The following is a 16,992-nucleotide window of genomic DNA, read 5'->3' on the forward strand; positions in this document are numbered from 1 at the left end:
TATTTAAGTGATTTGTTAGTTTTCTTATAAACCCTTAGTGGAATTGCAAAAGTCGCATATCAGTGATGGAAAATGAGAGAATAGCTTGATTTAAGATGCAAATGAATTGATAACTTCATGCATGATGAAGAACATAGACCCATTAAGGTGGAGTTCAGCAAACATAGACACATGATGCCCATGTTGGGGTTATATTAGGTTTTCAGCTTCAGTAATAAAATAAGCACCAAGGCATAGAACTGCCTAAGGTGGCCCTGGTAAATCATTTTTTGTTGTGCCCTTGTGAATTTAATCATAGAGGTTGAGCCCAAAGCCGAAGGGGAATTCCACTCTGAGTAATTCAGCTATACCGGTGACCTAGTTAAAACCAAGTACAAGTTTAAAAAGCAATGTAAGCTTTGAGGAATTTAAGTATAATTTAACTTTAAACCTATCCTTTAAATAAACCCATGGAGAAATCCTTTTCCAATGGAAAGGAGATTACCCAGAGGATTCATCATGATCAAGTAAATATTCAGTGCCTTCTTTTATGCAGACCGAAACTTTCTGTTTTTATAAATACTTGAAGGGCACATTAATTATTTGGATCAAAATAGATACAGTTTCTTCTAAAGAAACACACCCCACTTTTAAGAACTAACTTATTAACCAAATGATTACAGTAACATATACTATAAAGTTACTGAGAGAATGAGATGAAGTTCAGATTTTGTTCAGTGTTATTAAATATGGAGATTTCTTTTAGAAGTGTTCCAAAAAGGACCATTCGGTTCTAACTATAAAATTCAAAAGGAAAAAGTACTAAGCAGCATTTCTATGCCAGGGCTTTCGTTTTAATTTCCCCATTAAATAAAGACAGCATAATTTTGAGTAGATGTTCTAATTTTTTTATACCTATGTATTTCCATTTGTAAATTGGCTAGAAGTATCAATTTCACTTTTGCCTTAGGGCACTTAATGAAATTATGAGAAAAGCCAGACATACTGATTGTCATTTCCATATTCACATAGCAAGAATGGTAATTTTCAGCCCAGATAGGAACAAAGAAGATTTTAAAAATTGTGCATTGATCATTGTTTCCCTAGATCTTTGCTAGTGAACTTAAAATCTCATTTGTGAAAGACTTAGGAAAGTGTATAAATTTTGTCTCCTGTGTTTTGAGACAATGGTTTTAAAATTGCTTTCAATGCAACAAATGTTTCACCAAAGGAAATAACCCATGGTGACCTATGTTAGTATCTATTGCTAAATAACAAATTCCCAGGAAACTTAACAGCTTAAAACGATGGGCATTTTTTATCTCATCATTTCTGTGGGTCAGGAATTCACGAGCAGCTTAGCTGAGTGGCTCAAGGTCTAACATAAAGTTGGAGTCAAGACATCATCCAGGGCTGTTGTCATCTGAAGGCTTGACTGGCCTTGGAGGTTTACACTCTTAAGATGGGTCACTCACATGGCTATTAGCAAAAGAGCACAGTTCCTGGCCATGCATACCTTTACCTGAGGCAGTCTGAGTTTCTCCTCCAGAACATGTATCGGAGAGAGAACCCGCAGAAGTCTGCAGTGCATTTTGTGACTTAATCTCAGATATTAAACACCATCACTTCCACCATATTTATAGTTAGAAGTGAGTCACTTAGTTCAGCTCACACATAAGGAGAGAGGAATTAAGATCCACCTTTTGACAGGAGGAATGTCCACTCTGATCACGATTTAGTTTAAAAGCACTGCAGTCTGCCACAGTTTGTTTACCTTCCTTCCACATGCAAAATACATTCACTCTCCCTAACACCATGGCGGAAGTGTCCTCTCATTACACATTTTCCCGAATCCAGAATCTTACTATCTAAATCTGGTCCAGCTGCAGATGATACTTCCCAGGTGTGATTCCTTAGGTACAGCTCCTTTGGTAAATTGCTCCCAATCTAGACACCTGAGAACTAAAGAGACAAGTTACCTGCCCCCACACACAGCCAGTGGTGGGGAAAGCAAAGGTAACTGCTATACATATTCTTGTTAAAAAGAAGGGGGGGGAACCAGGGGTACAAAGAAATAACTGGTCCATAGCAATTGTAAAATTCATCTGGGCAAATGTTTGGAGGTTCCCTTGATGAAGACCCAGTCCTTCTACTTTCTAGGGGGGGGGGTGACCCTCTAGCTCATGGCTCTGCCTTCTAGGCTTTTCATTCTACACTCTGAATCATCTTTCCTTTTCTTTGAATGGTAACCTGTGTTTATTTTTTTTCTCAGCCTTTTTCCTTCTTATAGAGGTTTAAGGTTCAAAGACCTCTTTTCTTTTGGAACTGACTTTTCCCTTTATGGCCGAGCTTGCAGTGTTTTCTGCAAATAAAATTATCTTTAAACGTATTGGGTCTAATATGAATATTGGGGTTCACTGTTAGACAAAACAATAACCAATAAAGATCAAAATCAACTCAGTAAACTGTAGAATACTCTTGAAAGAAATTGAGGAAGACACAAAGAAATAGAAAAACATTCCACGCTCATGGATTGGAAGAACAAGTATCGTTAAAATGTCTATGCTACCTAGAGCAATCTATACATTCAGTGCAATCCCTATCAAAATACCATCAACTTTTTTCACAGAACTGGAACAAATAATCCTAAAATTTGTATGGAATGAGAAAAGACCTCAAATAGCCAAAAGGATGTTGAAAAAGAAAACAAAAGCTGGTGGCATCACAATTCCAGGCTTCAAGCTCTATTATGAAGCTGTAATCATCATGACAGTATGGTACTGGCACAAAAACAGACATAAAGATCAAAGGAACAGAATAGAGAGCCTAGAAATAGACCCTCAACTCTGTGGTCAACTAATCTTGGACAAAGCAGCAAAGAATGTCCAATGGAAAAAAGTCTCTTCAACAAATCGGATTGAGAAAATCGGACAGCCACATGCAGAAGAATGAAACTGGACCATTTCCTTGTACCATACACAAAAATAGACTCAAAGTGGATGAAAGACCTTAATGTGAGACAGGAATCCAACAAAATCCTTGGGGAGAACACAGGCAGCATCTTCTTTGACCTCGGCTGCAGCAGCTTCTTGCTGGACATGTCTCCAGAGGCAAGGGAAACAAAGGCAAAAATGAACTATTGGGATTTCATCAAGATCAAAAGCTTTTGCATAGCAAAGGAAACAGTCAACAAAACCAAAAGACAACCAACAGAATGGGAGAAGATATTTGCAAATGACAAAGCAGATAAATGGCTAGTATCCAAAATCTATAAAGAGCTTATCAAACTCAATACCCAAAGAACAAATAATCCAATCAAGAAATGGGCAGAAGACAAGAATAGACATTTCTGCAAAGAAGACATCCAAATGGCCAACAGACACATGAAAAACTCCACATCACTCAGCATCAAGGAAATACAAATCAAAACCACAGGAGATACTACTTCACACCAGTCAGAATGGCTAAGATTAACAAGTCAGGAAATGACAGATGTTGGTGAGGATGCGTAGGAAAGGGAACCCTCCTTCACCACTGGTGGGAATGCAAGCTGGTGCAGCCACTCTGGAAAACAGCATGGAGGTTCCTCAAAAAGTTGAAAATAGAGCTACCCTGTGGTAGCAATTGCACTGGGTATGTACCCCAAAGATACAAATGTAGTGATCCAAACAGGCATCTGCACCCCAATGTTTATAGCAGCAATTTCCACAAAAGACAAAATATTGAAAGAGCCCAGATGTCCATCAACAGGTGAAGGGATAAAGGAGATGTGGTATATATCTACAATGGAATATTACACAGCCATCAAAAATAATTCTTGCCATTTGCAACGATGTGGATGGAACTAGAGGGTATTTATTATGCTAAGCGAAATAAGTCAGAGAAAGACAATTATCTTATGATCTCACTGATACATGGATTAAGAAACAAGGCAAAGGATCACAGGGGAAGAGAAGAAAAAAAAAAAAAAAAAACCAGAGAGGGAGATAAACCGTAAGAGACTCTTAATCTTAAGAAACAAACTAAGGGTTGCTGGAGTGGGGGGCGGGTGACAGGGATTGGGTAGCTGGATAACGGACATTGGGGAGGGTATATGTCATAATGAGCACTGGGTATTATGTAAGATTGTTGAATCACAGACCTATACCCCTGGAACAAATATATGTTAATTTTAAAAAATCAAAATCAAAAAGATATTACTAATTCTTGTTTGTAAGAAACAGGTTTGTAAGCCTTCTGTTTAAAATGTTGAGTTTAGAAAGGGAAATAAAGAAACTAATAAAAGCAAAGTATAATACTTCTTTTATTAAGCCCCCTATTAATGCCTTTTATAGGCACCTGTTATGTATAAAATCCTATTTAATCCCCAAAACAACTACGTCAAAAAATTATTAATATTTCTAGTTTACAGATGAATAAACTGAAACTTAGAGGTCTTAGAAAACTTGATGAAGTTTTTACTAGTTAGATGGTGGGCTCTGAGTATAAACTCTAAAACTCATGCTCTTAACCAATAGGCCATATGACTTAAAGCATTCAGTAACAATGAAAAAACTCCACCCATATATTATTACTGCTTTATTCCTCTTCAAATTCTGTTGCTCAGGTTAATTCAACCCAACACAAGAAGAGTGTTCAATCATAAGACATTTTGGTGTCTGTAAATTTGGATGACACAGTACCTTATTGCCTTCAGCTAAGAAAATAAAAGAATGTCTCCTCCTGACTCCCAAGTATTACTTCGTTTTAGGAATTCTACCATCTTTTGTCAAAACCTAAACTAGGTTTAGCTAGAGATCTTGTTAATGTGCTAAGGAGAATCTACAGGTTTTCTTGGACCACTGTACTCCTCCTGTATATGTCTATGGAAACCCTAGATTATCATTAACCCCCTTATCTCAGAATGAAGTGTCTAGGGCAAACTGTTGAAACTAAATGATGCTTCACCAATGTTAAAGAAGCATGTAAGTTGAAAAACGAACAGGACATTGTGCATAGTAGATATTTTGTAAAATTCTACATACATACAGGGATGGAGGGCTAGATGAATAGCGGGGGGGACTCTTAGTCATTAAACACTTGAATGTTGTCCACCAAGCTCCTGCTGAATTTGACAACCTAATATGGAATACATTTGGTGGGTTTCAGAAAAAGAATCATTGTTCTTAAACCTTACTACTGTGGGAGGCAGTTTAGACTGGTTGATGGAAGCATGCAGTGTTTACTCTGAAAGTTAGAACAACAGAGTATGTAAGTGATGATAGCTCAGGAACATGACACATTTACATTTAATAGGCCAGTGTGTAATGCTACAAATTTACTTCAGACAGGGGAAACTTCAAAGCCATATACATTTTAGAATATCACTATAAGTAAAGCCTAAAATGTTAACAAGGCACCATGGGCCACCTGGGTGGCTCAGTTGGTTAAGCATCCGAACCCTCGATTTCAGCTCAGATCGTGATCTCAGGGTTGTGAGATTGAGCCCTGCATCAGACTCTGTGCTAGTGTGGAACCTGCTTAAGATTCTTTGTCTCCCTCCCCCTCTGTCCCTCTTCCCCTCACTCTCTAATTTAACAGGGCACCTTAATTAGATTAGTTGATCAAAAGCACCATGACTTATCTGGTCGCTTTGGAAGTTTAAGATACAAGAGTTCTTTATTAATTTTGTTTGCATTTTTATTATATACCAGCTTCAAGACAAGATATTATTCTAACCTTTAGCTTCATACTAATTAAGACTTAGGCAGAGGACAAAGACCATCCAAAAGGAAATTTTGGTTTATTTGTTTTTTCTCCTTTCAACAGGACCAGTGGTAATCTATTTCCAAATGAATACATTTTTTAATGGAGAAATTCTAAGTAAGTTTGTCATGCTCCTAATCCCGCTTTGGGAGAGATTTAATAACATAATTGCAGGGTGCCTTGGGAGCAGCAAGTCTGTAAACTTTTTTCCTTTCTGCTCTCATTTTTCTTTTTTGTAATTATTATTAGGTAGAACATCCCAATGTAAATATTTAAAATCTATTTCTGATATTTATCAGTATTCTGTTACTTGATGTCTGTAAGTTAAACATTACTTAAAAATCAACCTATGTTTCTCTCTCTCTCTCTTTCTTTTTAGCCTTAACTGAAATAATTGCATCAGGTCAGTTTCTTTTATCAAATTGGTCCTTTTTTCTGTGATTTTTTTTCTCTTTTCTGTGATTTAAAATACTTCTCATCCAATACCACTTTCTACTAAAAGCTCTGATCCAAGATGCAGAAGCTAAGATCTGATACTTTAAGAAAACTCTACCTTTGGTTTATAGTATTAAACATGAATATGTTTGTACTTAAAGTATACTCTTACCTACATAAAGTATACTGCTCTTACTCTATCTGACATCCAGATCTTTCATGTTTTTATAATCATTTTTATTTTCATCCATACCTTAGGAATTCAAAGTTTATAGGATCACTCGCTCAGTATTGACAGATGATGTATAAAATAAAAGGATATGAGATTCAGATAAGGCTTTTTTAAGGTACCGTCTTTAACTTAAACACTTGGTTTTTCATCTAGTGATTTTTTTTTTTTTTACCATACATTTTTGGACATGTGTTTAATGAGAGAGCTGTCCAAACTACAATACTCTGGGGACAAAACAAGTTTTCAAGTAGGATTTTGTTTGAATTGAAAAATTAAGTGACTTTTAAAAAATTTATAACATTCAGTAAAGATTCATTTCTTATTAAAAAAAAAAAAAAAGATGCATTCTCCCATTAGGTGATGTACAGACCTAACTACACAGGAAGAATTTCTCCTTCAAGTAACATACTTTTAAGATAGTTTTCTAGAGCTTTAAATTCCAGTACTAAAAACCTTTGAAATGGATTTTGCTATCATTAACTCAGTCAGGATTGAGATCAGATTCTTTACTTTCTTTCCTTATATTCTAGGAAATGAAAAACCTCAGGACACCTGGGTGGCTCAGTCGATTAAGCATCTTCCTTTGGCTTGGGTCATGATCTGGGGATCCTGGACTAGCGTTCTGCATTGAGCTCCCTGCTCAGTGGGGAGTCTACTTCTCCCTCTCCTTCTCCAACTCCCCTGCTCATTCTCTCTCTCTCAAATAAATAAAATCTTTAAAAAAAAACCCTCTTATTTACTATTTTATTAATTGAGCATTGCTCTAGACACTCAGGGAGACTCTAGTAATGTGAAAGTCACAGTCCCAACCATCCAGTATCATGGTGTAGTAGAGTATGAAAAAGTGAATCAAAATCGTATGACAGGTCACCTAAGTGTAGTAAAGGCAGATGTTAAAAGAATTTAGAGCAGGGTGGAAGAGAAGAAATTGGAGATCTGTCCAATTGGGTGATTAAAGAAGAGTCTTCAAGAAGAAGGTGGTATTTAAGATAAGTGTTAGGAAAAGGTTGAGAACTGGTTAGGTAGAGGAACAGAGGAAGCCTACATTTCCCTTTGATGAAATAGAGTGAGCAGGGATAGGAAAGTACAGGTTGTGATCAGAAGGTGATGAGCAAACCTTATAGGCTAGACCAGAGCATAAAGTAATAACAGTAGATATAGCCAAAATATTGCATGACAGATTATAGAGATCCTGGAGTGCCAGACTGTCTTGACCTGTTAGAGGAGTCAGCCCATTTTCTCATCACTTCTAGTTTTAATCTGTTTATGTGAATGTTTTTATATGTACAATTATGCACATGGTGCCTGCTTTGGATCTGGGTTCACCACCACATACTAGCTATATGACACTGGAAAACTCACTTAACTTGAGCTTCAGTTGCCTTGTTGGTGAAATGAAGCCCTTGCGGGGTTGTCGTGACAATTAAATGAAATAACATAAAAGCAACTCATGTAGTGACTAGCACATAGCAAGCAAGTACTTTTATGAAAATTTTATGCATAAGTTATACACAGTGCTGATTTAAAGTATCTTATGGCAACACTTGGAAAATTATATAATCCTAATTCCTTAGACTATATTTCAGTTTTCTTGAAGGTCTCAAACTATACTTCTGATAGCAGTCTGGCTTACTCACCTTCATGTATTCAACATGTAAAAACTCCCATGACCTCCTTTGCTGTGCTCTGTTTCAGAGAGCTTGAAGACATGATTTGTGGTGTGGTTTTATATATATGTTGTTTGATCTTTTAACCTGACTCTTCTGGTGGACCTGCTAGGGAATTGTTGGTTTAATCTGATTTTAGAAGCCCAGCATGTGACCTTGCTGCCCTGTGTATAAGTTAGTTTCTCATTCTGCTTTGCTGGGAGAGGTCCTAGCTATAAGAGGACAAGTACTTTGGTACTTGAGGATCATGATCATCTGCTGCTATATGAATTTTTTGCTCCATCATTATAACATAATGCTCTAATCTAGCCTAAGAAGTTTACTCTGTGTTTCTGACCATAGCGTGCCTGCTGCCTTATTAGTTGTGTTTGGTTTCAGTGATACAACCCATCTCCTATAAAATTAGTGAAAGGTCGTGTGCTTAGCTGAGTTTTCCAGATTTCAGCCTTTGCTCCATTTACTTATGAGGTGTGCAACTTTAAGCAAATTATTGCCTATCTCAAGACTTGGTTGTGAGATTCTAATGAATCAACTCTAAAGGATTATTATATTAACTTTGGATTTTAGTAGGAATATGATTAACTGTTACAAAGATGTTTTTATTTTAATACAGTATTTTAAAGCTTAAAATGTTTATAGATAAATTTTTTAAATCAGCTGATGAAATAATTTTTTATCATTAGCTTTTATACTGTCTTATGACTTAGGTAATTATCTGAGTAGTATTTCAAAAATATTTGAAACATTAAAAATGAGTTATAAATGTTCATGACAAAAAATGTTAAATCTTTTGTTATAGAAGAATTCTTATCTGTTGAAGCACTTCCAACTGTATAAAAAGACTGAGGAAATCTCATTTATTTTGAGAATTATTTTTCTATACTGAATACTAGAAGCTATTCACTAACCTTAGAGGAGAAATTCATATTTTTCTCGTAATTGCTTTTAGAGGGCTTATGTTTCCCCCTATGACATTATGGATTATCCCAAAGTTTTAGGTTGGTGCCCACCATATTGTGGGATGTATGAAAGTGGAAAACGTATTTTCACTAATGAAAATAACATTTGACCTGAGTTTTGCTTGGACATCTACTTTCTTGGACAAATTTTTCAACCTTTCTTATTTAGCTTTCTCATCCCACCCAGCAGAAGTGTGTCATCAGCTCATAAATAGTTGTGCTTCTCTTGAACAGCAGATTGTTTTTTAATCTTAAGGCCATTGTATATCAGCAAACAGATTATCTCAGTTCATGTTGGCTGCTAGAGAGTTTAGATAAAATTTGGCCAATCTCTAGCAAATGCCTACCGTTTTATAGCATATACTTTGTATCTTAACCTCCGTCCCAGCTCTGACTAACCTCCTTCTGTTTATTTCTTCCTTAGCTTAATTTTTCTAACCTGTATTTATTTTTGTATAATTTTAATCTATGGAATCTGTCTTAAATTCTTCCTGGAACAGTGTGAGGTGGGGCATGCAATAAAACGATGCCCATTTCTCAAAGCTGTTGCAGTGTATGTCATGAGCAATACAGATTGTAGGTATTTTTTTTTAACTGAATAAATAGTTTTACTGAATAAATAGTTTCTTTTTTACTGAATAAAAGAATATTGGTTATAGCTGCTTTCAGCTGAAGAAAGTTTAAACAGAATTTGGTTTTAAAGGGAAGATACGGTTTCAGAAGAGTAGACTGGCCGCGTGTCCAGAAGTTTTCTATAGTTTATATAAAGATAAATGAGTATATATGGGAGATTCCTTTCCTTTCAGCCTTACATATGGTGAAACGTTACTCATCTCTATGAAGGTGTCCATCTGTCTTATATACAGCTCACAACCATTTTATGTTCACTAAGTCTTAGAAATGTATTAATGGAGTCTTCCGAAATGTATTAATGGAGTCAGTGTAATGTGTCTTTGTAGAGGATATCTTATATCCTCTACACATATTTAAATGAACTAGGTACAGTGAATGGAATTAGATGTTTATAGAGTTTGTATAATTGTGCTGATGATTTACATTTAAGACTCAAATTTGTAAAAGAAAAACCATGTTTAACTGGTATAAATTGTTTCATGAACTCAGAATTCAAATATGGTCACTAGGTTTTGTGGGGTTTTTTTTTTTTTTTTTAAGAATTATTTATTTATTTGCAAGAGAGAACACGAATGGGAGGGGCAAGGGAGAGGGAGAGAGAATCTCAAGCAGACACTGTGCTGAGCACAGAGCCGGATGTGGAGCTTGATTTCACAACCCTGAGATCATGACCTGATCTGAAACCAAGAGTTGGATGCCTAACTGTCACTAGTACTTTTTAAATTAATCACTCAAACATCCTCTTGCTATATTAGTAGAAAGTACAACATCTTCCTCTTGGAATTTCTACTCCCCTCTAAGTTGTCCCAAGAGTGTCATTGACTTAAATAGACCAAAAAGGTTAATCAGTGACTTTCATATTCAAGATGTAGTGTGTACATATGTCTGCGTGTGCATATGTGGATCCTGTTGAAGTCTACACAGTCCATGGCCCCTGGACCTCCCTGGTGTTGAAAACTAGTTTTACTCTAGCCAGTAGAAGATGCAGCTTCATTTTTGACCCAGATGCCTGTATAGGCCACCATGGTACATTAGGGAAGGATGACCTCTCTCTTCCTGTGCTAAGTTCAGTTAGGGTGTTCCATGGTGCCCCATGGTTGAGCCTCAAGATTACAGCTCTTAGGACTCAGCTCTTTCAGTTCACATCACAGTTGCCTCTCAACTACTGTTCTAAAAGCAATACAAGCATTGAGTCAGGACTGGTCTTAATATCTGCAAGCTCATAACTTCAAACTACATTTCTCCTTTCCGCTGTGGGGCCCCTGTGCCATTTTTTTTTTTTTTTTCTTAAAGTCCTTTCTGAAAACCTCTGAGTTATTCATCCAACCTCTAAGCAAGGCTACATGTAAGGGGGGACTCCAGGAGATCTTATTCCCAGCCTTACAAGGAAGGCTGCTTTTGGTGACTCAAAGGAAATTCACCCATCTGATGAAGATTATTCCAAGGATCTCCAAGGGATTAGTATGTACTCCTCTTGGAGGTAATGATTCCAAGGCAGTTTTCTGCCTTTTCCCTTTTAGGTGAAGTGGGGAAAAATTGAACTTAATTTCTGGTAGACACTCTGCTTCACATGTAACCAAGGGCAAGGTTTAGAGAATTTATACTGCAAGAGCTTTCATGTTTAAAATGAATTAAAAACGGCTTGAGCAAGAGAACAAATAATGAATTTAATAAAATAAGTATTGGTTGGGTGTTACAGAAATTTAAAAAATGAGCTATTTCAAGTCATGTGAAGGATTGAGAGAGGTTTCAGATGATGAATCATATTAGCAACTCAAGGGTTGGTAGAATAGAGAATTTCTCTTCATGTTAAGAATTTTTATTTATATAAACACTGTTTCTGACACACATACATATGCCCCCAAAAGAAAAGATACAGCAGAATTGCAGAACAGGAACATGTAGTACCCGAAGTTGGGGGGGAAATGTCCTTTCTTTAGCACAGTATTGCAGAAGGGGAGTAATCAGTTCTCAACTCTTACCAGTTTGCTTTCAGTGTTTTTGGAGCTAGGGAGTTGCCATGGAAATCATAAAATGGAAGCTGTGATAGACTTAGTATGTCTTCGTGAAGACTTCTGCTGTGAGGCAGTCTGTAGTCAGAGCCTTGCCCCCCATTCATATAGGGACTCTAGTCTAACCTAGATAATGAGGCTGTTGAGCAAGGAATGGCTCTGTGTTTCCATCAGTCTATACTTGATACTCCAGTTCCATGTTGTTAACAGGGTTGTTTCATCTGTATCTGTCTATTGTAGATGTTATAGTAGCTCATTTTCTTTGAGATTAAGAACTCCTCATGATTTTTCCTCCCAGTAAGAACCTTCTTGCTACTTCTTCCAGTGTTTTATTATTTTGTGTGTGATATTTGTTTTAAAGTTGTGTAGATGAAAGCTTATTTATGTAAAAGAGGGATTGGGGAAAAGATTGATTATAGAGAAAGTTTGTTTGGATTGTTCTGCTCCAAGTGAGATGTGTGTGCTCAATGGTTATTTCTGTGTGTTTCAGGCCTTTCGGGAAGACCTGGAATGCCTTATTCAAGAACAGATGAAGAAAGGCCACAATCCAACCGGATTGCTGGCATTACAGCAGATTGCAGATTACATCATGGCCAGTTCTTTCTCGGGCTTTACTTCACCTCCCCTCAGTACGTCAGTTTTGGAAAGTTTATTAATTTTTTAAAATTCTTATTTTAATTAACATATAACATATTCTTGGTTTCAGAGGTAGAGGTTATTGATTCATTGGTCTTATATAACACCCAGTGCTCATTACATCAAGTGCCCTCCTTAATGTCCATCATCCAGATACCCCATTCCCCTGTGCTCTCCCCTCCAGCAATCCTCAGCTTGTTTCCTAAGATTAAGAGTCTCTTATGGTTTGTCTCCCTCTTTGGTTTCATCTTACTTCATTTTTTCCTCTCTTCCACTATGATCCTCTGCCTTGTTTCTTAAATTCCACATATCAGCGAGATTATACAGTAACTGTCTTTCTCTGATTGGCTTATTTCGCTCAGCATAACACCCTCTAGTTCTGTTCACATCTTTGCAAATAGTTTTGGAAAGTTTACAAAATTATAATTTCATCTCTACTTTGAACGCTATACTTCTCTGGCAGGATACTCTGCTCTGGTCCAGTCCTTAAGTTTCTAACATCTAATACTTAGTGTTAAAATCTCTTACCTTTTCTTATCAACCAGGCATTTGTAAGTCTATGTAAACCATAGACTTTGTAGATTATAAAAGTTATAAGACAAAGGCCCTGTCCTAGATAAATGTATAATTTTAGTTGAGACATTCCATGAATGCAAAAATGAATAACACAGCAAGATAACTATAGGGGAAAAAATTACAAAGCAGTTCATAAGAAATGTTTAATGACCTTTTAAAAGGCATCATGCTATGAACTCAGGGTTGGGATTGATTATTGGCTGAGGTGGACTGAGAAAACTATGGAAAAAAAGAGGCCTGAACTAACCAGGCTTTAGAGAAAGGAGTAGTTAGAATTTGGAATGAAAGAGGATTGAAGATACTTTATTCATTTAATAATAGCTCTTTGGTAAGAGCACCAGTTTGGTGAACGGAACACTATAAGCACTTTATATCTCAGCAAGGTCAGTACGGAATTCTCTGCAGTAGCAGAACAAATACAGAGCACCAGAAGGCACTGTCAGGGACTGCTTCATGTCAGAGTCAGAGGATTGTCTTTGTGTTTTCTTTCATTTTCCTTCTCTTCCTTCATTTCGTAGGAGTGAGTAAATTCTAGTACTTTCCAAATAGAGGAATGGCGTAAAAAGAGACATAATGATGGAAACATGCTAAGGTTAGGCTGTATTTGTAGAACTCAAAGTGGACCAGCGTGTTGGCACATACATATTCGTTAAAAGTTTTGGAAAGAGTCCCAGTGTGATGTGTAAGTGCTCTAACTAAAATAAGAGTGTGGGTACAAAAAAGAAGAGATCAATGAGAAAGGCATCGCCAAGGAAGAGTAGAAAAGACTTGGTGACAGGTTTTATGTGGTTTAGTGGGGACAGAGTGGGAAAAGAACTCTGAGTTCCAAAATCACTGTTCTAGCTTGGAAGAAACATTCTATCAGAAGAAACAAAGAAATTCGAAGGTTTAGCTAGTGTGTTTTGCTCTTTCTGTAATTTTGAGTATTCGTTATGTTCCAAGCACCCTGTTAGAGATAGGGAATACAGTGATAAACAAGACGGACCAAGTTTCCTCTGCCTGTGGAGACAGAAAATAGACTAAATAAAATGGTCAGATAATAGGAAGTGCTGTGCAAATAATTAATAGATGGCGATTTGATAGGAGGAACTAGGTAACTACTTTAGATTGGATGATGAGGGAGAATCTCTCTGAGAATGTGACATTTAAACTGAGATCTGAATTGTAAGGAGCAAACCATACTGAGATCAAAAGAAAAAATTCCAGGTGAAAGGAATAAGTACAAATGTCAGGTGGAAATAAAATGAGAATGAATTCGGCAGTGTCTTCAAGGAACAAAAATTAAAGATTATGGCTGGAGAACATGGTTTTGCAGGGACAAGTAGATCAAAGTGAGGTCAGAAACATAGGCAGAGGCTGGTTTATGCAGGGTTTCCCAGCCAGAGTTGGAAGTTTGGATTCTGTTCTAACTTTGAAAAGCCATTTTAAGCAGGAGGGTGATGTAGAAAGACCTCTCTGTAGTTTCTGGGTGAAGAATTAACTGGGAAATTTTGTGGTATTATTAGACAAAAATAGGAATGTCTAGAGTAGGGGATCTCTTTGGCTTGGGAAATGAAGGAAGTTCATACTCCAGGCATGCCACAGCTGCCAAGAGCTGCCGGGATATGGCAGCATTTGGAAATACAGTCCTGGAGCTTAAGGGAGTAGCTTGGCCGATGGACATAGAGAAGTGTTACTCAAATCCATGTGTGTTGATTAAATAATCATTCAGGAGGGTATAGGCAGAAGAGAAAAGAGTCTATAGAGAAAGTTTCGAGAATTGGAAGAGGAAGACTTGTCAGGGAAGAGGAAAATAAGAAGAGGAGCTGTCTTGGGAGTGTCGTAGATACTACAGCGGGAAAGGGGAACTGAGCTGCCAAGGTTGCTGGCTGGAATATACAAAGGCATGGCAGTAGGAAATTTGTGTTCCACGGTTCGGAGGTCAAGGGATAGAAGTCGGTCCGTTTGGCTGGAAAGTTTATGTTGTGTTGTGGAAAGTAATTAAAGTTGGCAGGGAAAGTAGGAGATCGATTCATGGCTGCCTCTGAAATTTTGTTAGAAATTATACTGTTTTATATGGCTTACATATTGAAACTATTTCTTTGAAGTAGTTCAGAACATTTCACAGTGAAAAGATCTCACATTAGCATGTTGACTTGGGCCTTCCGTTTAAATGTTCTGATAGCCCAGAGCTCAGATTCTCACATGGCAACAGCTGACTGCAGAATGCTAGCTGCCCCTTCAGCCCAGGCTTGTGATCTCTCTGGTAGCCCAGAGGCTGCAGCTGGCCCTGTTTAGGCACTTACATGAATTTCCTGGCGCCTTGTTGGCTTTCACTTTGGGTTTTTGCAAAACTTAGAGCAGGGGAGTCGTGAGGCAAAAGGTGACTTTATGTGAATGGATATACAAAGAGAGGGATTACAGGCAAGGACAAAAACGAGAAGGCTTATTGCAGACGTTACATGTGAAGCGAGGCCTGAACTCAGGGATGGAAAATGAGGAAACGTGTAAGGAAAAGGATGATAGAACACAGTGATGAATTACATATGGTGGCCCAGGGAAGGTTACTTGTGTGTGACACTGTGGGAATTGTAGTACCAGCAGTATCAAGACTGATGAGGAGTGAGAAGGTAAGAAAAAGCAGGGAGATAAAATCGCTTTTAAGACCTTTTAAATTTATATGTTGTTGGTTGCAGGCCGTTAGAAGCAGTGGGCTAGAGGGTGGGCAGGAGGCCTTTATCGCAGATAAAGATCAGGGTGTCTTCTGCACGGAGGTGACAGCTGGAAACTCAGGAGTCTGTAGTGTTTTCCTGGGGAAAAGTCCTAGGTGGAGGACTGAGCTTTGGGCTGGAGCCGCAGGTGGGAGGAGGGAAGAGAGCTGATTGAAGGAGAAAGAAGCAGCAGGTGAAGGGGAGGGAGAGGTCCAGGTGGAGTCATACAGGTCTGCAGAAGCCTTCCAGGGAAGAGATGGGAAATGGTGTCAAGGAGAACAAAGACAGAAAAAGTGGAACTTGGTCACTAAAGCCCAAGACTAGGTTTTGTTGCTCAGTGACGGCTGAAGACAGACTGTGTGGTTTGAATGCATTCTTCTCTTAAATAAATTTTTGTTGAATAAATGTCAAAAGGGCTATTAGAAAAGTAGCTTTCTGTTGACATATTTTCATCATAAAGTCAGCAATAACCTCAGTATTAACACTTGGCCATTAGGATCATGTGACCATTCTCCCCTAGCATTGTGAGCCTGACTCCCTACCAAGTCCCTCCCTTACAAGTCCGGTACTAGATGAAATAGCGAAGATTGCTGATGTGCATTTTAACTCTCCATGTACTTCTGTGAAGGAAGATAAGCTAATGAAACATTGTGTGGGCTGAGAAGTTTCACATCGTTATTTACAAGGCTGGACCTCTCCCGTACTCCGGCAGCTTCCAGGTACCGCATTACTTGATGTGAATCTCTCTCCACAATTTCTCCTTCTAGGTCTCGGCATGGTCACACCTATCAATGACCTTCCTGGGGCAGATACGTCCTCATACGTGAAGGGAGAAAAACTTACTCGCTGTAAGCTTGCCAGCCTGTACAGACTCGTGGACTTGTTTGGATGGGCGCAGCTGGCAAATACATATATTTCCGTGAGTTCTTTGGCTTCCGATTCCTTTTCTAAAAAATCCCAACGAGAAGGCAGCTGTACTCTTCCCACGTTTACTCATAAGTTCAGTCAGACTTCATTTTCTGAACCTAGCGTTGCTGGGTTACAGCCGACTCCTGATTCAAACCTTAACTCTAAGGGAGAGCCTGCAGTTAACCTACCTTTCCTCTCCATTGGTCTGTGGTGTCCTTTTAGTGCAAACCAACTGCAGAACCTATCCACTATTCTTCTGCAGAATTTTTTCTCTATATATTAATTATATTTGAGCATGAGTGTCACTAAAAAGCACTTGGCACAGGAAAAATAGAGGGGGTCAGGGAAGTTTTCTCCCTGGGCTTTATTTTTAAAGTATATTTTTTTCCATTATCATCTGTTTTCATGTTGTCACACTTGAAAGCCAAACAGTATTTGGAAGTAAAAAAGTACGGAATTGTGGTCACAGTGGCTCGGGTGCGGTCTTCCTTAGGGCTCTTCCCTCTCCGCCACTCCTTA

At 38.0% G+C, this 16,992-nt stretch overlaps 1 protein-coding gene across 22 annotated transcripts in view; it reads left to right on the forward strand.

Annotated features, from left to right (window-relative positions):
- ADD3 (adducin 3) overlaps positions 1–16,992 on the forward strand; it is a 126,319-nt gene that overhangs the window by 95,245 nt on the left and 14,082 nt on the right. For 20 of the 22 annotated variants that reach the window (XM_082720178.1, XM_082720177.1, XM_082720166.1 and 17 more), the window contains 2 exons: positions 12,153–12,291; positions 16,332–16,483. In XM_082720178.1, coding sequence (XP_082576304.1) covers positions 12,153–12,291; positions 16,332–16,483 — 291 coding nt within the window. Of the gene's footprint in view, positions 1–5,792; positions 5,842–12,152; positions 12,292–16,331; positions 16,484–16,992 lie in introns of those variants that run through there. The other 2 variants (XM_082720171.1, XM_082720173.1) reach the window with 1 other exon arrangement.

Source organism: Mustela nivalis (assembly GCF_964662115.1).
Source record: "Mustela nivalis genome assembly, chromosome: 2".
Taxonomy (NCBI): domain Eukaryota; kingdom Metazoa; phylum Chordata; class Mammalia; order Carnivora; family Mustelidae; genus Mustela; species Mustela nivalis.